Consider the following 21,295-nt stretch of genomic DNA (forward strand, 5'->3'; position numbering starts at 1 on the left):
CGAGAGAGCGGCGCGGGAGCGGGACGTTAGTTCCGCGACATGCCATGGAGTGACCGGGAGAGCGGAACGCGAGCTGTCCAATGACGAAGAAATAAAGAGACGGAGACACAGTCGCTTGTCGTCGACCCGTTTTATTACACGTAGATGACACGTTCGTCATCTGGCCACATGGCCTGCCAGCACTGAACCAATTTCTCAACCACATCAATTCCATACACCCATCTATCAAATTCACCATGGAAGTGGAAAAGGATGGCAAGCTACCATTCCTGGATGTTTTGATCGAGAAGAGACCTGATGGCTCGTTGGGACACTCTGTCTACAGGAAAGCCACCCACATGGATGCCTATCTAAAGCCTGACTCCCACCACCATCCAGCCCAGAAGAATTCCCTCATCCAAACACTACACCATAGGGCCCATTGCATATCCGACCAGCATCACCTAGCCAGTAATCTGGAGAACGTACACCAAACCCTCAGGATGAAGGGATATTTTGACCATACAATCCGCAAAGCTGTCTTCCCAGCCATGGGGAGACAACCATCTGAGGATCAAACCAATACCATCACTTTGCCATACATAGCAGGGGTTACCAAAAATATTTCCAAAATCTTAAACAAACACAAGATCCAGGTTGGTTTCAACACGTCGGGAGTCTCCGCGAGCCATCGGCCACGTGGAGACGCGGAGACGGCTCCCAGCGCGCCGTCTGCCAGCGGTGCGCGGGAGCGGGGAAGCGAGAGAGCGGCGCGGGAGCGGGACGTTAGTTCCGCGACATGCCATGGAGTGACCGGGAGAGCGGAACGCGAGCTGTCCAATGACGAAGAAATAAAGAGACGGAGACACAGTCGCTTGTCGTCGACCCGTTTTATTACACGTAGATGACACGTTCGTCATCTGGCCACATGGCCTGCCAGCACTGAACCAATTTCTCAACCACATCAATTCCATACACCCATCTATCAAATTCACCATGGAAGTGGAAAAGGATGGCAAGCTACCATTCCTGGATGTTTTGATCGAGAAGAGACCTGATGGCTCGTTGGGACACTCTGTCTACAGGAAAGCCACCCACATGGATGCCTATCTAAAGCCTGACTCCCACCACCATCCAGCCCAGAAGAATTCCCTCATCCAAACACTACACCATAGGGCCCATTGCATATCCGACCAGCATCACCTAGCCAGTAATCTGGAGAACGTACACCAAACCCTCAGGATGAAGGGATATTTTGACCATACAATCCGCAAAGCTGTCTTCCCAGCCATGGGGAGACAACCATCTGAGGATCAAACCAATACCATCACTTTGCCATACATAGCAGGGGTTACCAAAAATATTTCCAAAATCTTAAACAAACACAAGATCCAGGTTGGTTTCAACACAGTACACAAAATCCGTGATTTGAACCCATCTGTAAAGGATGTGATGCAATACCCGGGTGTCTACAAACTGAGTTGTGGCTGCGGCAACAGTTACATTGGGGAAACGAAACCACATGTCTCGGACCGCGTTTGCGAACATAAGGCAGATCTGAAACACGGCAGGACAAATACCTCTGCCGTTGCTGATCATTGTTTATATGCAGTGGGCTCACACGAAATTGACTTTTCCAAGACGAAGGTACTCTACAAACCCACCGGCTATTATCAGAGATTTGTTCATGGAGTCATCCAGATAGAAAACACAGACACAACTTCAACCGAGAAGATGGGTACAAACTGAGCAATCATTGGAAGGACGTTATTAACCAGATAAAGTCTGAACTGACTGTGATTTTTCCATCCTACCTGCCTATGTCAGCTGTTATTTCCGACTCTGTGTGTCTTTCTCTCTCTCTCTGCATCTCTCTCCGATCTCTACTTCAATGACCCGGGTGCTGCCGCGGGGTCCACTTTCTGTCCCACCTCCTTCCCCCCCCTTCTCTCTCCCCCCCTACTGCCAAGTCCTATATAACCTCGTGCCACGGCAGATCTCGCCTACTTCAGCAGTTTTTTCTTGCAGTGGTTGTCCCACCTGATGAGAATTGCTTGTGTTGCGATTGAAACGTCGTGATCTATTATTTTTCTACCTACTTGACTTTATCGAAAGAACCAAAGAGTATGGATTCCTGCAGTCACGAAAGCTTCAAATCAAGATTTTGAAGGGTTATTGATGATGTGTTGTCGCTTATTGCGGTGGACTTGAGAGCGTAGTCTTTTTGGCCTTGGATGACGAAGGTGGCTGAGAGGCCATGGTTAGGGTGGTAGATGGCAGGGTGCAACCATTTATTTTGCAACTCGCTCGTCCGCTTGATGTCCTCCTTTCCTGTAAAGCGACAACGTCCGTGTTGTCTTCCCATGGGTTCCTGACCAGCACGTCACGTTAGGTCTTGAGAGTCCTTCAGTGCTTGCTTGCTTGCTTGGTCCACTCAAAGACCTTGTCCCATCAGATTCTGGTCTTTGATTTAAAGAGCCTTTTTTCAGGTATTTAAGCTCTACTGATCATATCTCGCTTTGAATCCACAACATCCATTTGTGCCTAGGTGATGGGACGAATTGTGTTTATGGTAACATGATGATGCGTAACAGGTGGGTTTACGAAAAAGTCTACCCATCTCCCACTCATGTAGTGGATTGGGAGTGATACGTGGGTTATACAGGAAGCCACACCAGCTTATCACATTTACTCAGTTGCAATTTTAATCACAAATTAATACACAGAAATATTGAAAGTGTGTATTTTTTCCTTTAGTTCAGCATGTTATAAATATTCCGTTAGATAGCCACACAACAAACACTCATAAAATGGCATATCGGTTGTGTCATCTGGATGTTGTGTAATTTGGATGTTTTATCACCGTGTTTTTTTGCCATAGTAAGTTTGCACGATCTGGCATTGTGTAAGAAAGATCTCTCGAAAGTACCTCGAACATAGTTCTGTGACATCATCATCAGCTGGGGGCCTCTCCTGAGTATGACTTGATGTTACTGTGAGGATCTAATGTGACAAAGCCAATAGTGTGGTTGGGTTATCAATGGGGGGCAGGGGGTGGATGGATAATCATTCACAGACATTACTCAATTGGGATTACATACAGCAGCAATCAACCCCCCTACTGGAAGAATAATGCTCACTTGCAGGCCAGGTGCTGAAATCACCTCGTGCTGCACAGGGACAGCTGCCACTGGGGGGTGCCTTTTTGAATGTTTAGATTTAGATGTGATGCAAGTCGCTTAAACCATGGGAAGTGTTCAGAGCTGCCCCCTGGTGTATTGGAGGGCACTCTATCAGAATCACAATTGATCGTCACTATTATGATGAGTGCTACTGCCCCTCCTGTAGTCTGTGTAGCTAAGTTAAGGATGCCTTTTGTGCGTGTGTATGCCAATGGAGAGCGGTGATGTAGCGGTCAGTGCTACGCTGCGCTATGAACCCAGCGACCCGAGTTCGATTTCTGCTTACGGCCACCCCAACACCAGCGACAATTATATCTAAACCGATCCTGGGCCTCTGCTAGGTCGACTCAGCCTCAAATAAGCACCTGGTGCGGTGTATAACATCACCACTGGGAGGGGGGGGGAGGCAACGCGGCAGGGCGTGGTGGCCACCCACTCCCTCGTGTACTGTGCTGTTCTTCATTGGTACTCGCTAACAGCGCTTGCCCCAGCAGTCTGTTAAGGCGAAATGGGGGATCTTTGTCTTTGTGTGTATGCAGTGCCGTGCTCTCAGCAAAAGGCTCCGTTTGGCAGAAAAAGCACGGCAGCAGATTCAGAGCGAACTTCACACAGCAAACCAGAACCTCAGCAGTCTGCAGGTGAGTCGAGTCATGGAGTCACTACACTCATTAATCCATAATTCTTATGAGTCAATATCAGCGTCCTGCCAATTAAAAAATTCCTATCACTTGCAAAATTACGCACAGGTTTCAACACTGTATTGAATAATCGCACCCTAAATACCCTACCACGTTCATCGTGTATCAACGGGTTCAAACAGGTGACACTTGCATTCTTAATTACTCCATTCCTCTGTAAAATCTCTACACGTGTGGAGTGGGCTTCCAGGCTATCCCAGCGAAATCCCTTCAACGGATTGAGGTGCCTGCACTTATGTTGCTGTTTCCACTGTCGCTCCTCTCGCTCTTTCCCACGGTGTCACTAGAGCACCGAGACGCCCACCTGACAGACAGGGCTCGATTGTTCCATCGTGCTTCGTTTCAGCACTGCCGCTTCACGCGTTGTCAGTGTTCACGCTCGGTCACTGCATGCCCGGGAAACTCTCACGGGGGGGGCTACGCGGGGACGGAGAAGGCCAGAGGCATGATTGCAAAGGGGGGACCTGGACGTGTTTAATTACTGGGTACCTGCAGTGTCACGGTCGCTCTCTACGTATGAGGCGTGTGAATGATGCTTCTGGGCAGTTGGCAACGGTTACCTCCCAGCAACAATTGGAGGAAGAGGAGCAAATCTCACAGCATAAAGCAGAGCACCGGGTGGCTAAAACACCAAAAAGTAGGTGCAGATACTCGCCTCAGAGTCACAGTTATTCATTGTATTATAAGTAGCTTATTATAAGTTTCATTATTACGACCTGCATATTCCTAATGGCTCTAGTGTGTTAACCAATGACACTTACAGGTGAGTGCCATCACCTCAAAGTACACTCAACCTGGCAAGTGCCCTCCACCGTGTAGTGGTCTGTGTTGGGTGGTGGTGGTGGTGTCATGAGCGGTTGTGTAGCAGTTAGCGCTGCACTGCGCTACGAACCTGGCGTCCCGAGTTCGATTCCCGCTCACAACCAACACCAGTGACGATTATCTAAACCCATCTTGGGCCTCCCATAGGTCGATTCAGCCTCAAATGAGTACCTGGTGCGATGTATAAACATTGCCACTGGGGAAAAAAAGGCGGCCAGGCGTGGTGCTGGCCACCCACTCCCTCGTTTGCCATGCTGGCCTTCATAGGTGCTCGCTAACAGCACTTGCCCCAACAGTCCGTTAAGGCTATATGGCGGATCTTTGTCTTTGGTGTCGTGCAGGATGAGCTCGCCACCACAAAGCGGAGCTATGAGGACCAGCTGAGCATGATGAGTGATCACCTGTGCAGCGTCAACGAGACGCTCGCAACACAGAGGGACCAGATCGACGCCCTCAAGCTCGCCGGCAAGGTGTGCATGCTCATTTGCACACGTCTACGTGTACTCGTGTGTTTGCCTTTACATGTGTGTGTCTGCATGTGTATGTGTTTAGCCTGAATGCCCAGCCACCACATGCCAAAACAGATTTTGTTTAGCTGGACAGGGGCGGCACAGGCTAGCGATGAGATGGAGTGATGTAATGCAAGAGGATGTGGAACTGAGTGGACTTGGGGATGACGAGTACCAGCAGTATCAAAATCGCCCTCTGTGGAGGAGGCTCGTGAAGCATGCTCCTGGGCAGTTGGAAGCAGTCGCCCTTCAGCAACAGCGGAGGGTAGAGGAACGACGCTCACAACAACGAGGGGAGCGCCGGGCGGCTAAAACACAGCAAGTTGGCACAATAGGGGGTACAGTTGGTGCATCGGCCATTCATCTCAGTCAGTCAACCCATGGCATCTGGGTCTGTTCCATTACCTCATGCCAGCGAACGTTCCACACTTCACGTGGCCTTAAAGTGCACCAAGCCTACTCTTAGGTTCTTTCGGTAAAGTCACGTAGGTAAAAAATAAAGTTAAAAGTTAATAAAATTTCGATTTAAAGCTTTCGTGACTGCAGGGATTCATCTTCTTGGTTCTTTCGGTAAAGTCACGTAGAAGGGAAGTAATAAAATAATAAAAATAAAACATAATAAAATAAAATAATTCTCACGACGTTTCGGCTACAACGCAAGCAGCCGTCTTCAGGTGAAGAATGAGACACTACCAAGCTAGGAGCTTATATATAAGCTGGGTTGGAGGTGGAAGAGCGCCTTAACAAAAATAATGTGCATATGAAGAGGAATTTAGCATATTCATGGGAAATGTGTAGGAGGTGGGCGGGGGGGTTTCAAAGTCATATTATGCCCATGCATTATGCAGGATCAGCAGCACCAAGGGGGGGTGCAGGGAGTAGCATTAACAAAGGAAAGGAATGTTAATAGTATGTAGCTGCAGTTACTAAACAACCACGTAGAAAACTAAAGTATAAACTACATAAAAAACTAAAGTATAAACTGCATAGCACCATCAGTATACTTACTATACTCTACAATAAGCTGAGTTACTAACAGCAAGTAATACATTACAATTCTACGTCGTAAAAATTATATAATATGCTTCCATCTAAACTTTATTCTCTTACATCACACGAGCATACACCGTACTATATACTTCTATAGATAAACCCAACATTAAATTATATACTGTATTGCTATAAACCATATAGAGTCTTGATGAGGGAATTCTTCTGGGATGGATGGTGGTGGGAATCCGGTTTTAGGTAAGCATCCGTATGGGTGGCTTTCCTGTAGACAGAGTGGCTCATTGAACCATCAGGTCTCCTTTTGATTAGGACATCCAAAAGGGGTAGCTTGCCATCTTTTTCGACTTCCATGGTGAATCTGATGGCTGGGTGTATGGAATTGATGTGGTCGAGAAATTGGTCAGAGCAGGCCGGCCATGTGGCCAGATGACAAAATTGTCGTCTACGTACCTCTTCCATAAGGTCGGGCGTAGAGTGGCAGTCTGGATGGCGTCCATCTCAAATTTATCCATGAAGATGTTGGCTACAACCGGAGATAGGGGGGAGCCCATTGGGGTGCCCTCAGTTTGCTTGTAGAAAGTTCCATTCCAGGTGAAGTATGTATTGGTTAAGCAGTGTCTATATCATAGAGCCCAATGCATCTCCAACCAGGAACACATTTCCAGTGAACTCAAACACGTACGCCAAGCTCTTAAGGCTAATGGTTACTCCGACTACACAATCTGCAAAGCCATCACTCCAACCATCAAGAAGGATCCTGTTGAGGAGCCTTTCAAGACCATCACCTTACCCTACATTGCTGGGGTCACAAAAAAGATCTCCAAAATCCTGATTAAACACAAGATCCAGGTCCGATTCAACACAGTACATAAAATCCGTGATCTGGTACCGTCTGTAAAAGATGTGGTTCCAGACATACAGTACCCTGGCGTCTACAAACTAAGTTGCCTCTGTGGTAGCAGTTACATTGGGGAAACCAAACGACATGTCTCGGACCGCATCCGTGAACATAAAGCAGACCTGAAACACGGTAGGACAAACACCTCAGCCGTGGCAGAGATCACTGTTACAACTCAGTGGGCTCACATGACATTGACTTCTCCAAGACAGAGGTTCTCTGCAAGCCATCTGGCTATCATGAGAGATTAGTTCATGAGGCGATCCACATATACAAACACAGAGACAATTTTAACCGAGAAGATGGATTCTGGCTTAGCAATCATTGGAAGGACGTAATAAACCATTTCGGATCTTAACTGATTGTGTTCACGTTTACGGTGACTTTCAGACCGCGTTCCACTCACTGGCATTGTATTCTCCGCAGGGAATGGATTCTTTGCTCCGCTGCAAGTTTTCCCCCCCACGACTCACCCATTGACACGACGGTCAATGGTACAGTGTATAATAACAAATAGTATAACATTTATATGCTTAATACAATGTACAAAGTAATATATAGTATCGTAATTGTATAGTAAACATATAGCAGTGTGATACACATTAGGGTGGGTAGAATAATACATAGTGTTATATTAAAATGTATAAGGTATAGGGTGGTTTATAGCAATACAGTATGTAATTTAATGTTGGGTTTATCTATGGCAGTATATAGTACGGTGTATGCTCGTGTGATGTAAGAGAATAAAGTTTAGATGGAAGCATATTATATAATTTTTACGACGTAGAATTGTAATGTATTACTTTCTGTTAGTAACTCAGCTTATTGTAGAGTATAGTAAATATACTGATGGTGCTATGCAGTTTATACTTTAGTTTTTTATGTAGTTTATACTTTAGTTTTCTACGTGGTTGTTTAGTAACTGCAGCTACATACTATTAACATTCCTTTCCTTTGTTAATGCTACTCCCTGCACCCCGCTTGGTGCTGCTGATCCTGCATAATGCATGGGCATAATATGACTTTGAAACCCCCCCGCCCACCTCCTACGCATTTCCCATGAATATGCTAAATTCTTCTTCATATGCACATTCGTTTTGTTAAGGCGCTCTTCCACCTCCAACCCAGCTTATATATAAGCTCCTAGCTTGGTAGTGTCTCATTCTTCACCTGAAGACGGCTGCTTGCGTTGTAGCCGAAACGTCGTGAGAATTATTTTATTTTATTATGTTTTATTTTTATTATTTTATTACTTCCCTTCTACGTGACTTTACCGAAAGAACCAAGAAGAAGTTAATAAAAGTAATAATGGAAATAAAATAAAATAATAAATCACGACGTTTCGGAGGCAACACAAGTCTCCATCAGGTGGGACCATCACAGCTAAAATTACTGCATCAAGTGAGAAAAATTCCAAAAGACCAGCCCTTAAATACAAGTTAAGGGGGGAGGGGCTTATCTGAATGTGGTAACCAGGGAATGAAACGTGGGGGTGGTGGACGGGGCTACAAGAGAAATTGGTCAACATCGTGTGCAAGAAAACGGAGCTACAAGAGAAATTGGTCAACGTCGTCATGGGCAAGAAAACAATCGGTGTACCTCGACCTAAACCGATGTTGGTTGAGAATCCAAATACAAAAAAGCAGTACTGTTTAACGCTGGGGATGTCAACACTTGGTAAAGTAGAAAAGTGCCTGTCAAATAAGATGGCACAAATATGTGTAGTTAAATCTTTTTTACATGGTTAATAACATCTTTCCAATGATTACTCAGTTTGTACCCATCATCACGGTTGAAGTTATGTCTATGTTTGTATATCTAGCCTGGCCTGGCACAAGCGCCATGGTGACTTCACAACCACTTAGTGGCAAATGGCAGTTGTTGTGTGTATGTTGCGCGGTGTGCTACGAACCTGACCACGTGAGTTTGATTCCCACTCACGGCCAACACTAGTGACGATTATCTGAACCGATCCTCAGCCTCCCCTATGTCAACTCTGCCTCAAATGAGTACCTAGTGAGGTGTGCAAACATCACCACTTGGGAGACAAAGGTGGCCGGGCGTGGTGCTGGCAACCCACCCCCTCATGTGCTGTGCCGGCCTTCATTTAATGTTCACGTTGGTAGCAGTAGCATAGCGGTAATAGAGTGGTTAGTGCTCTGCCCTACAAACCTGGCGAACCAGTTTTAATTCTAGGTCATGGCCAACATCAGTGACGAATATCTGAACTGTTGCTGGGCCTCCAGGAGGTCAACGTGGCCTTAAATTAGTACCTGGTGCGGGGTGTAAATATCGGCACTCGGCAGATAAAGGTAACTGAGTGTCATGCTGGCCATACTATGCCTTCTTGTGTCATGCCAACCTTAATAGGAACTCACGGACAGCACTTGCCCCAACAGTCCGCAAGGCTATGATGGATATTTGTTTATTTGTTGTTTGTGCATTGACCTGAATGGTGGTGTCTTGGTTCATCGTCTACACTACTATCTTGGCCACCTGAATTAAATTTATAGCCATACACAATATCAATAGCAAGTCGTATGTGAATTTGCCCTGAAATTCCCAAAGATCAACTCAGCCTTTCATCGATTCGTGATGTATTCATGAAACATCATCGCTCGGTCAGATGCATGCTGCTGGGCATGGTATTGATTACATCATCTCCGAGTGTGCCCTGTCAACATTCGTAGGTGCTTGCTAACACTTTTGCCTACATATTTACTTGATGGGTAAAGTGTGCGTGCCACACCAAGGCCCCTGCTTGCCAAAGGAAACTTATTTCATCATCATCACCTGGTAAGAAACTTATCTTTCAGCTTCTCCAGGAACCTCGGACAGCCTCCAGATCTGCTCAAATGAATTTCGGTCTCTGCAGCCACACGTCTTTTTTCGTACGGCTGCTGATGGAGACGCAGAGCAACAACTACAATTTCACATTCAGGTGGTCAAGCCAGATACGCACGTCAAGAGCAGTGGGGTGTTATCACTACGATGTCTCCGTATTTGTAGATCGGGCATTGCGTCGTTATATATTGTACTATCTGTTCTGGGTGACCACAGTTGTACACTGGAGAGTTTTTCATTATTTCATTTATGCATCAGGTAGCCACATCTGCCATGATTTGTGCGGATGCGATTTAGGGTCGAAGATGATCTTTGTGGAAGGTCAAATCTAGGATCTTCTGCGTTGGGTCTTTCACGAGTTGTTTGTTTGCGACTTCTTTTTAACTCCATTCAGCCCTCCAAGCTTGAATTTGCAATGTTTAAGGTTAAACTCATGGGTGAAAAAGGGCTTACGGCGTGACTTCAAGTGATGGACAAGGGATGTTATTAAACTCCTGATTAATGGAAAGGCGACTGTTTTCCTCAATTCGCAAGACTTCCCAGAGGGTTGCAGCAGAGGGTTCTAGTGATACACTGCATTTCAGTGTTCAGTTGGACATTAACAAGTCATGTGTGACTACTTCTGGTCCATACTGGTGCACAGTACTCGGCTACAGAGTACTCAAAGGCCATCGTTGATGTCCGTAGCACTGGTTACTAATGCTCCCCAGCCTGTGTATGCCAGTTTCTGGAAACGATTGAGCCTTGTTTTGCTCTTGGTGGCTACCTTTTTCAGGTGGTTATGGAAGGTTCGCGTACAGTCGGGCTTCACTCCGAGATAGGTTGGAGCGGTGTCGTGTCGCCACACTCCTCCTCTTGATTGTCTAATATGTATTATACTCTTTGGTTCTTTCGGTAAAGTCACTTAGGTATAAAATAAAATAAATTACGACGTTTCGATCGCAACACAAGCGGTCGTCCTCAGGCAGAAAAAATATAATCCAGCAGTGGAACTGCTGAACCAGCGAGAGAGCAGCTACAACAAGGTTATATGTGTGGCGATGGGCAAGCAAGCGGGGTCTGAACTGGAAAGGAATTCCATCCACGGATGTAAGCGCGTCAGTTGTGTTAATGGGGGAGATTAGGGAGAGAGGGATTAGGGAGGGAGATTAGCATGAATGAGCTTCCGTCACCGCATACGAGTATCATACTGGCATATGCGCACAACAGCAGTGTTAATGAGAGCTTAGCACCATGAGAGTGCAATCCAAAGGACATGTGAGCATGAGAGTGCAATCCAAAGGACATGTGAGCATGAGAGTCCAATCCAAAGAACATGTGAGCATGAGAGTGCAATCCAAAGGACATGTGAGAGATCTAAGAGAGAGGCATCGAGAGAGAGTCGGAAATAACAGCTAACATAGGCAGGTAATATATTATATCCTTCAATTTATATTAGGCTAGGATTTAAATACTAGGTAAGCTATGTTTCAGACATACAGAAGATGTCTGGGCAAATATTATTGAATTCAATTTTGAATTTTTAAAATTTAGCGATAAGGCCTCCAATATTAACATGGACAATGTCAAGACCCTGTCTGTTTTTTTAAATCTGTTGACTTAAAGGTGAGTGCTGGAGAAGATGTGGCACCAATGGGACCAGGATTGGTTTCAACTACAGAACTAATCAACAATATACATATTCTTACTTTTTTATGTATTTTGTAATAGGGTGCTGTGCTAAACAGCTTTTTCTGATACACGTAGACGCATGTCCACGAGGAATCTTTAAACTACGGGTAACAGGTGGACAGACCTTAAGAAACAAATAATATCATGGAAATGTAAATTATTGTAGACTAGCAGAAAGGAATGAACACGTATATGGGAGGTGCCATTGTTTGCAAAGGTGTGTATGGGTGTGTTGCGTGTGATGGATAACAGTGACATTGAGTTCAATGGCTTGAATGACAATGGTGGTAACAGAACAGAGTTACTGGATAAGAGAACAGCGGCAGTCTGCTCCACTGGTTCTTAATTGTGGAATTTGATGGATTTTTTATCAAACGTCAATGCATTGTTTTTTCTTTCACCCTGTCACCACATGGTAGCGCTACATTGCTATATTCGAGACATGTGTATTGTATGAACTTCACTGTTTATGTAATCCATGGGTGGTGATGATGATGATACAGTTTGTACCATGGAGGTGCAGCAATGAAATTAGTTTGTGCATTGGTGCTGTGTAGATTATTGCATCGCAAGACCATAAAAGATGGTGACAGCTTTTGGAGGCCTTCATCCAGAAGTGGATTTATTATGGCAGGTTATGATTATGATGATACAGTCGACTTACCACACGTGTCTTTTTCAGCCACTATGATTCATATTTGATTTTCTTGGTTAGGCCACTTAACGATCTGGCCTGAAGATGCTTGGTGTTTCATCAAGTAAAATGTATCGAAAACGCAACATTTTGGTTGTAATAATTGTTCTTCAGCTTATCGGCGACGTGTAGTGATAATTTGAGCATTAAATGTGGGTACACATGGCAAGTTAATATGTTTGTCTGCAGGGTGGAGGAGAGTTTCGTTTGGCCACATCATTACGTGGGCAAACCCCTCAAAAAAGTAATTTATGAATCGCAGTCTTTATAGCTAAGCTTTATATATCCATAGCTGTCAAAATAGTTATAATTGGTGATAAAATTCCCCAAAAGTTATACACTGCTTAATCAACAATCCTGACTATGCTGTATCCTTTTTGAAGGCAAGCTCTAAGAAGAAGTCCCGGTGAAGAGTGACGGTGATCGTCTGCTACGGCCTCCACCGTCTACATCGCTGTGCTCACAAATGCAGCACCCCGCCGCTGAGGTCCAAGAGATAAACTCGGAGCCACGTGAACACCGTCTGCTGCATTTTAGAGGCTTGATATAAATGTGCTGACTCGTCTGATTGATGGCAATAATAAGAATAGACGTATTGTCGGGATTTTGTTTGGGCACTAAAAATGAAATGTTTAATCTGTCATATTGTTGGGCAGCCCTTGTCGCCATTGGTGTTTCCCGGTTGTGATTTGTTTAAAAAAGGCTAACGCCACACCGGCTTCACAGTATTTTTGTCTCATCAGAAGTGTAAGGTCCCCTTTAACCAAAGAGGCCCTACCCCCGTGCAAAAGAAGTTCAACATACATACAAAGGCACTGGGTAAACCGATGTTATATCAAGGAGCAATCTGTGAACACCATGGACTCAATGTAATTTTATTTGGGGGATTAACAAATCCTGAATGTTACTGGGACCAGGATGCTGAATTACAAATGCACATTTTGCCATTTGAATTAAGTTAGATATTTGATTTGTCACTGTGGGTATCAAATAATTAAGTTGTAAATGTAATTTGTATCGATGTTTGAGGCAGCAGTAATTTCTTTAAGAATAACTGAGAAATATTCTGGCCCTTATATATAAGCACATAGAGGATGTCATGAATCTTTGGGCATGATAGTGCAAGCAATTTGGACATTGGAAATCATTGTAGACAGAATCGGACAAAGGAGGATGGGATGACTGGGTTGTTTAGGGAGGGCAGGTTACGCACATGGGCTTGAGTATGGCACTAAGAGTCCGCACGCTTATGAGAAGCTCTGAAGCCAGATGGTGGATACCAATACCAGTGGAACAGACATTGAAGATTGTGTGTTCACTGTGCAGCAGTTTCAGAATCTGGTGGAAGTGATGGCTGTGTGGTGGCATTGACGAAATTGGCCATAATGATCACTGGAGTCTGATCTTTTAATAATCTCTTATCCAAGGAACCCTCACACTCTAAGTAGTATCTTGCAAATGGATGTTTGGACAATTTCTGTTTTAATGAATATTGATTCAGTAAATGTGTTTGACTTTAAATAACACGAATATACCCAAGTATGCAGTTTAATTGCCTGTCACCATGAAATGTACATATTTGTCTAAATAATGTTTAGCCAGGAAAGTGTCACTGAATCACTGAGGTGTTAATGATCAGGATGCACTGCTTGGGACTTTGAGCCAATTTTTTAATGAATAACAATTAGTACATTTGATGTTTCCGCCATTATTATTGCAAATTGCTATCCTGGAGGTGCCGTGTTTCACAGACATGATCAGCAGTAGCTTCACAGGAGGGGTCATTGCTTTGTGTAATACCAAATTGAGTAATTTTGCAGCCATATTAAAAGTTGCACCGTGATGATGACACAGTACCCAAACTCTTTTCCCAATTACGTTATCGGTTCTTCGACATCCACTGCGAAGCAGACGGTGCATTATCTACGGTTAATACACACCTGCAGTAATAACCAGGGCGGCCGACTAAGTTTGAACCGTGAACCCCCTGCAACAAGCGGTGAATGTGCTCCTACTATGACTCCTGGGCTATTGCAACCGCTATTATTTTCATCTGGTAGCCATGGCCCAGCTGTGGGAAATAAGATAGCCGATGTCACATTCCCACAGTGGGACTCCTTTTTACATATCCTGGGAAGATTATTACGTGCTGACTTTAGCCCCCAGCCAGGATTTGAGATGGCAACCTTCCAAGTATGAGTTGAGCTCCCTGTCGCAGTGCTGTCCCAACCTGATGGGGGATGGCACTAGAATACGTAAAATAGTTGAGCATTCTAGTTGCTGTGCTGTCTTCTGCTGACCTCATATCCTTGGTAGGAGGAAACCCATCAGGAAGTGAATGGTTAATTTCAGCTGCACAGTCCTGTTATATACCTGAACGTATTTACAGTCTACGACCACAGACGTGGAGTGTTACAATCAGCTTTAGTGCAGGAGCCAGATTGATTGTTGCATGACAGGACCGTGAGGGATGGTGACAGCTTTGGGGATACTTTCATCCAACAGTAGATAGACCATGGCTGATAGCCTGGACCGTACAGTGAACACTTAGTGTGGATGGATGCTGGGAGCCATGGCTGCGTGATTATGGGCTTATCGAGATGCACGTATATCCAGCGGTGTGGTAGCGGTGTGCTGGATTACATCGAGGTGATTCCTGTCATAAGCCAGTACAGCAAGTAGGTCGCTGATATCTACAGAGTTTATCATTTGTTTACTCCCACATGCTGTTTTATTTGCAAGCTCCGGTTTATGTCCAATATATATTAGGATACAAATTGTCAGGTTAGAGTTTGTAAAAAGCAATGTCTCATTTCACATCATGAGATCAACTCCGGTAATTTAGTATTATATGTTTTATGTTATATGCTGTGAACTAAAAAAAATTGGAAAATCCTAAATATCCAGAGAAGCCTGAAAAAAAACGGATTTCATACTGACGGATTTGGAGAAAATGCCTGGCTCCGAGTGTGTTTTACTTGTCTTCAAAGTGAAAAGATAATTAGTGAGGAAAGTGATTTCCTAGTGATAATGATACACATTTATATAGTGCCATGAAAGTGTTAGAGGCACTCAGCCGGGCATTAGTTATTAGTTATTTTCCAAACGCAAGTTAACTTGTTGGTTTAGAGTTTGTGTTTCATGCTCGCAAGGGCAGACGTTAATTGCTCGGCAGGTTGCAGAAGCTCCCAACTGAGTGAGTTCCAGCTGAGCAGCTCTGGAACGCTGTTGAGCACGATCTGTGATATGCAGGGTTTTTTTTATCGTTTTAGTACTTGGAAGGGTGGGCGACAGGGACTTGGAATGCAATCGGAAGCAGTGTGGAGATAGCCAGGCATCCCCAGTCGAGGAGACCAAACCACTCGGCTCAAGAAGAAGCAACACAAGGTGTGAGTGATTTGCAGGAGGCCATTGATCTCATTGTTGATGGACCAAGTGCATTGTGTTTCAAGGGGACCATGTTGAAAAAAAATAACACGACTTCATCCAAGGCATTCAAGTTTATATTTTTATGGACTTTTTGATGCTCCCTCCTCAAACTGTCAACAATTGCGACTGAGATATCTTAACGTGGAAGGGCTGACTTTTCAATTGGTTAAGTGTGAATAACGGAGGAACTCCCTTTTGTTATATTTTATATTGGGGCGACTTTGCGGGCACTGTGTGCAGCTCTTTACGGTGCTGCTATTTCGTGACGGTTATTTTTTAAGAGATCCCACCCTCTAGTATTCACCACGTCGCATTGCGGCTCTTGAAATATCGAGGTTTTTTACCTAATTTGAAAAAAAAATTGCCATTGTTATTTTAGGTTGCCGACCCCTGGTCTGAGATGTTGAGTTTTGCACAATTATTCACAAGCAGTGTGTGATTATATTATTTGAAGCGTTTTAGTCTACAATTAATTGACCAAACATCTAAGCAGGGTCTTCTTGTCACACAGTGAGGTTTAAAGAGAAAATGTATTGAGGGTCTCTGCCATCACCTCCCTTGAAAAGCGAATTGCGAATCTTGAGGCTCAACCCTAGTTAAATGTCATTGGCAAAGCAATAGACATTTTCAGATGACATTGTGAGACTTCAAATTACTATTGTGTTTACAGAATGTTGCACTGAAGCCACTAATCTTAAATGATTTTCCCCAGGGCCTCAGAGCTGTGTTTACCTTTTTAAATTTAACTCCGAGGCTTTCGCGACCAATATTATTCATTATAAAGTTTGTTTTCAGTTAGCGTAAATATAAATGTGTCGTTAGCCCACCACCACCCGACACAACCATTTAGTAAGGTTTGTGATGGTAACAAAATGTGCCAAACAGTTAGTAGTTCAGCACACCGGTGGATTGGAGAGTAAACCCACAACATTTACAATTGGAGTACGACGTTTCAATGTTAATTACAACCAGCCTCATCAAGCGATTTGCCAGAAACGTCACAGTACTCAAATTGTTAATGTTGTGTTTCAGTTTAATTTATTTGGTATTGCCCTGTGAGCCATTCGGCTCTTGAATCGAGTGCAACCGCAACAAACAAAAACATGAATAAGAAACATCTTAAAGTGACAAACATAAAAATCCAGGAAAAAACAGCAAAGACTTCTGGAAAAAGCACCGTATATCAATGCTGTGTGCAAAAATCCCAGTGGGATGCAAGTCAAACAATAACAACCATAAGACAATTTAGATTAAAGTTATCAGTCTAACTCTGTACCGCAACAAACAAATATGGCTAAACCAAAACTTTTCGAAATCAAAATAAAGCAATGTAAGATTGATCATAGGTACTGTTATTGAAATTTTACAATAAACGATATACATAACATGTACTACCAAACTCTGCAGCCACAGCTGGCTGCATGAGTCACTCCATAACAGCAGGAGTATCAGTAGGAGTATAAAAAAATGTCAATGCAACAGAACCGGTGTGCTGAACTAGTAAATAATTGGCACGTTTTGTTCACGTAATAATCGTTACTTATTGGCTGTGCCGGGTGGTGGTGGGTTTCGCGATAAATTTATGTTTACGTGATACAACTCAAAACAACCCTTTATTGTGAACACCTTTTCTTTAGTGTGAGTGCTCTGCCCTGAATTTCTTGACAGTGTTCACAACGACACTGAAAATGGTGGCTGAGAATCTTGACACGCAGTGGTTAAGATCAATTCCAAGATCTCAGTGCCTGCTGCTCAAAGGAGTGGTTGTGCACTTTGGCAGCCACGCCAGGAGGCGGCTTCTCTCGACGACGCGGACCACTATTAACTTCCCACAACCTTTCATGAGCCCCAGAGCTTGATGTTTTTCCTCTATAAACCAGACTCAATGATCAGGCTCCACCACTAATTCTGAGCTTTTTTTTGCTTATTTCCATTCCGAAACCAATAGCTGCTTTGTCAAAGATCGAGGTAAAGTAGAGGATAAAGCAGAGGCAAGATCGGAGTGTGCTCATTTATTGCTTTTACTTCCCAGTTGGATATTGTTTTTCTGTGGAATGAAAAGGGGCACGGCATGTTTGACATCAATTTCACTGCTTCCTATAAAATATGGATAATTTTCATGAACACTGTGATTCATACTCTTTGTTTTTTTGGGTAAAGTCACGTAGGTATAAAATAAAATAAAACACGACGTTTCGTGCGCAACACAAGCGTCCATCATCAGGTGAAAAAGCATGGTCTGCTGCTGAGGCAGACTGTTTTAAAAGGTTTGAAAATGGGCGTAGCTCAAGGGTTAGAAAGAAGTGGCCGGGCTAGTGATGTTAATGTGAGAATTTAGCATGTTACTGTAAGATAGGAGAGCGGCCTCCTCGACGAGGGAGTGCAACCCAACGGGTATAATCCGAAGGGCCTGTGAGTATCAGAGTGCAATGCAACGGACATGTGAGCATGAGAGATCTAAGAGAGAGGCATAGAGAGAGAGACAGAGAGTCTAAATAACAGCTGACAATATGCAGGTTGGATGGAAACATAACAGTCAGTTAAGACTTTACCTGGTTAATAACGTCCTTCCAATGATTGCTCAGTTTGTACCCATCCTCTCGGTTAAAGTTGTATGTGTATATATATATCTGGATGGCTTCATGAACAAATCTCTGAAGGTAGCCGGTAGGTTTGCAGAGTATCTCCGTCTTGGAAAAATCAATTTCGTGTGAGCCCACAGCGTTAAAGCAATTATCGGCAACGGCAGAGGTATTGGTCTTACCGTGTTTCAGATCTACCTTGTGTTCACGGACGCGGTCCGACACATGTCGTTTCGTTTTCCCAATGTAACTGCAGCTCACGAGTTGCTTCAATGTCTTCATCGCTTTGTTTTGCACCTTCCTCTTAAGTTAGACACACATATTGAGATTCAACTTTACCAATTTCAGCTTCAAAAGGGAAAGGACTGATTAATCATTTGTGCCCAATTGCTCTTTGGTATAATCTATTTCTAATCCCCATCACAATTGCACACCAACTCTGATAATTACCAGAGGCTAATCGCCGTCATTACAGTGCTTTATATGTTGTACACAGCGCAGTCTTCTTGGTCTACCTTGCAATTGTGCCAGCGAACTCATTCACTGCTACAATTGAAGTGGAACGCCACGGCCGCGGTGCTCCCCGGAGGAAACTCCCTCAACTGCTTCACCATGCACACCACACACAGCTGGGTCTGGCCCTGATAAATGCCTCTCAACATCAGACCTTCAGGAGAGCATGATGACAATACATGAAGACACAATGAGGTTATACCATTTGCCATGAAACACTGCTTAGGTCGCCATAGTGGGGTCGGGGACACGACCATTACCAGATGTCCAGGACAAACACTGCCTCTCCCTGCCACGGCAGCCTGTGCAGGTGATCCTGTAGCTGCTCTCACTTCAAACAGTCCGCTCATTCATAATCAACGTTTTTGGGTCATATCTGCGAGACTTGGTTGAGATTGGAGTGCATTAGATAGACAGTTCTTGCAGCACCCCAGAGTAGTTCAGTGCAGGGTGAAAGTGGAGAATCTTTCAATGGCAGTGACTTTTGCACGCCCTGAAAATAAGTGGCTTTGTGTCAATAAAATCGCTAAACGTATTTGGAGGAGTGGCTTCCATTTGGCTGGAAAAGGTTACGCACCAGTTCTTCCAGTCGCGGGTTGCTAATGCAATCTAGGAGAGAACTGAAGTCTTAAGTTCCACCGATCTGTGCCGTGGAAAAACAACGGTGGGAGTGTGTATGTGCTGAGTAATTGTAGGAGTGAATGTGTGTTACACATGTCGATGGGGGAACGAATTTTGTTTGCAAGCCACGTGAAAAAGCCGTGGCTGCTGCCATCTACCATCTCAACCACATCGTCAGAATGACAGGGAAATACTCGAAGCCTTGCGCCACAACTGCTAAATGTTACTTAGAAATAATAGCGATGGGTGGACTCAAATAGGTACGGTTTATTTATCTGAGGGGCAGAGGTCCGTTAGCTTTGCCAAGGGCACTGCCATCTTATACATACGGCCACAGTGGTGCGGTGGCCTACCGAGCCGTGCTAGTGGCGAATCACCCAACAGAAATCCATGGAGAAATAGCTGTGGGGGGGGGGGGACGTCCTGTGGTGACGGGCGAGCAACAAAGTAGCAGATATGTGGATAAACTGCGATCTGCAGCCCTGCACACAGACTGCTCAGGCCATCGGGTCGTCTTTTGCCAGACATAAGTAGCGATGGGACTCGGCAGCCCCCCCCCCCCCCCAAGGGACTGAGTAGCCTATTCAGGATCATGCTGCGCAACCTCCCGAGCACGAGGAAGGGGCTGGAAAAGTTTCCCTCGCATTGTCTGCTTCATCCACCCTTGGCCAGAAAACTGTGGCTGGGATTCCACTTATGTGGTTGCCCCCTTCAAGAAAAAAACAACGACGGTGACACCACTCACTGTTGGCCCGTTGAATGTCGTGAACACTTTTGGACAATACCAGAGCAGGCATACAAGAGACCTCTCTCTTGTATGCCTGCTCTGGTATTGTCCTTGGTTGCGAGAGATCTTGCCCAGGTACAACATCCAAATGTAACGAAGGACTGCAAATTCAGCACTTCCTGGATCACCTTTATTGTCCTCAACGTCCAGTGCCCACCACAAGCAAACACATTGTACTGGTCGCTTTTTGGCGTTTCTCAGTTCTAACACTGGTGGTGAGACAAGGCCATAAAAAAGGCTGTCTCTCGTATAGGCCAGTTTCAAAGACAATGGGTACAATATCAGAGCATGTTTGTTAGCATGTTTTGCCACGTGTGGCTAATGCAGACCTTATGCCTTGCAAAAGGTATCTATTTGGTGTTTGAACATCTTAACACCTGTTTTATTGCCAGAAAGGGTAAAACCTATTCTTATTTTTTATCCTTACATCACCCTCCCCTTACAGAAAAATAATGGAGCCGTCCTTGGCTAAACTTTAACAGGATAGGTTACAACAAGCAACAAAACCTATAACCCGGCATACAACACTGATGCAATTCTGACATTTCACTGATAACTTCTTCCCCAGCGAACACGACCCTAGCCCATGGAATGGCCCAACACAACACGACAGGAGATAACCAATTGAAACAAATGAATGAATCCCTTTGTGTACACTTTCTTCCTCGGCGAGCACGAGTCATTTGGTCCCTTGTAATGATCTCGATGTAGAGATTGTTGTGCATGACCGGCTCATTGCTGATCCTAAAGGAGGTGACATGTCATTCGCAGTTGACGAGCAAGCAGGCGGCGCTTTGGCAGACATTCCCTGACCCAGGCAGAACCTACGTGTCAGTGGGCGCGTTGACTGCTGTGTTGTGTTTGGATCAGTGGCACAAACTTTCAACCTGAAGGGGTGAACCGAATCACCTCCGACGTCCAAGTTGTATTTGTGCGCATTAGGGGCGGAGTAGCTTTGTTTTGCCCGAGCCCAAGTGCCAACCAGCAGAACCTCTGATTGTTCTGGTTTAAGCAGCATTTCGTTTTGTGCAAACCACACATGATGCACAGACAAC

At 44.7% G+C, this 21,295-nt stretch overlaps 1 protein-coding gene across 7 annotated transcripts in view; it reads left to right on the forward strand.

The window, feature by feature from the left end:
* PPP1R21 (protein phosphatase 1 regulatory subunit 21) overlaps positions 1-19,367 on the forward strand; it is a 118,665-nt gene extending 99,298 nt beyond the window's left edge. For all 7 annotated transcript variants that reach the window (XM_078602630.1, XM_078602634.1, XM_078602631.1 and 4 more), the window contains 3 exons: positions 3,701-3,799; positions 5,023-5,151; positions 12,692-19,367. In XM_078602630.1, coding sequence (XP_078458756.1) covers positions 3,701-3,799; positions 5,023-5,151; positions 12,692-12,718 — 255 coding nt within the window. In that variant the 3' untranslated portion in view covers positions 12,719-19,367. The remainder of the gene's footprint in view (positions 1-3,700; positions 3,800-5,022; positions 5,152-12,691) is intronic.
* The last annotated feature ends 1,928 nt before the right edge of the window (positions 19,368-21,295 follow it).

Source organism: Lampetra planeri, chromosome 18, assembly GCF_965212315.1.
Source record: "Lampetra planeri chromosome 18, kcLamPlan1.2.h2, whole genome shotgun sequence".
Classification (NCBI taxonomy): Eukaryota; Metazoa; Chordata; class Hyperoartia; order Petromyzontiformes; family Petromyzontidae; genus Lampetra; species Lampetra planeri.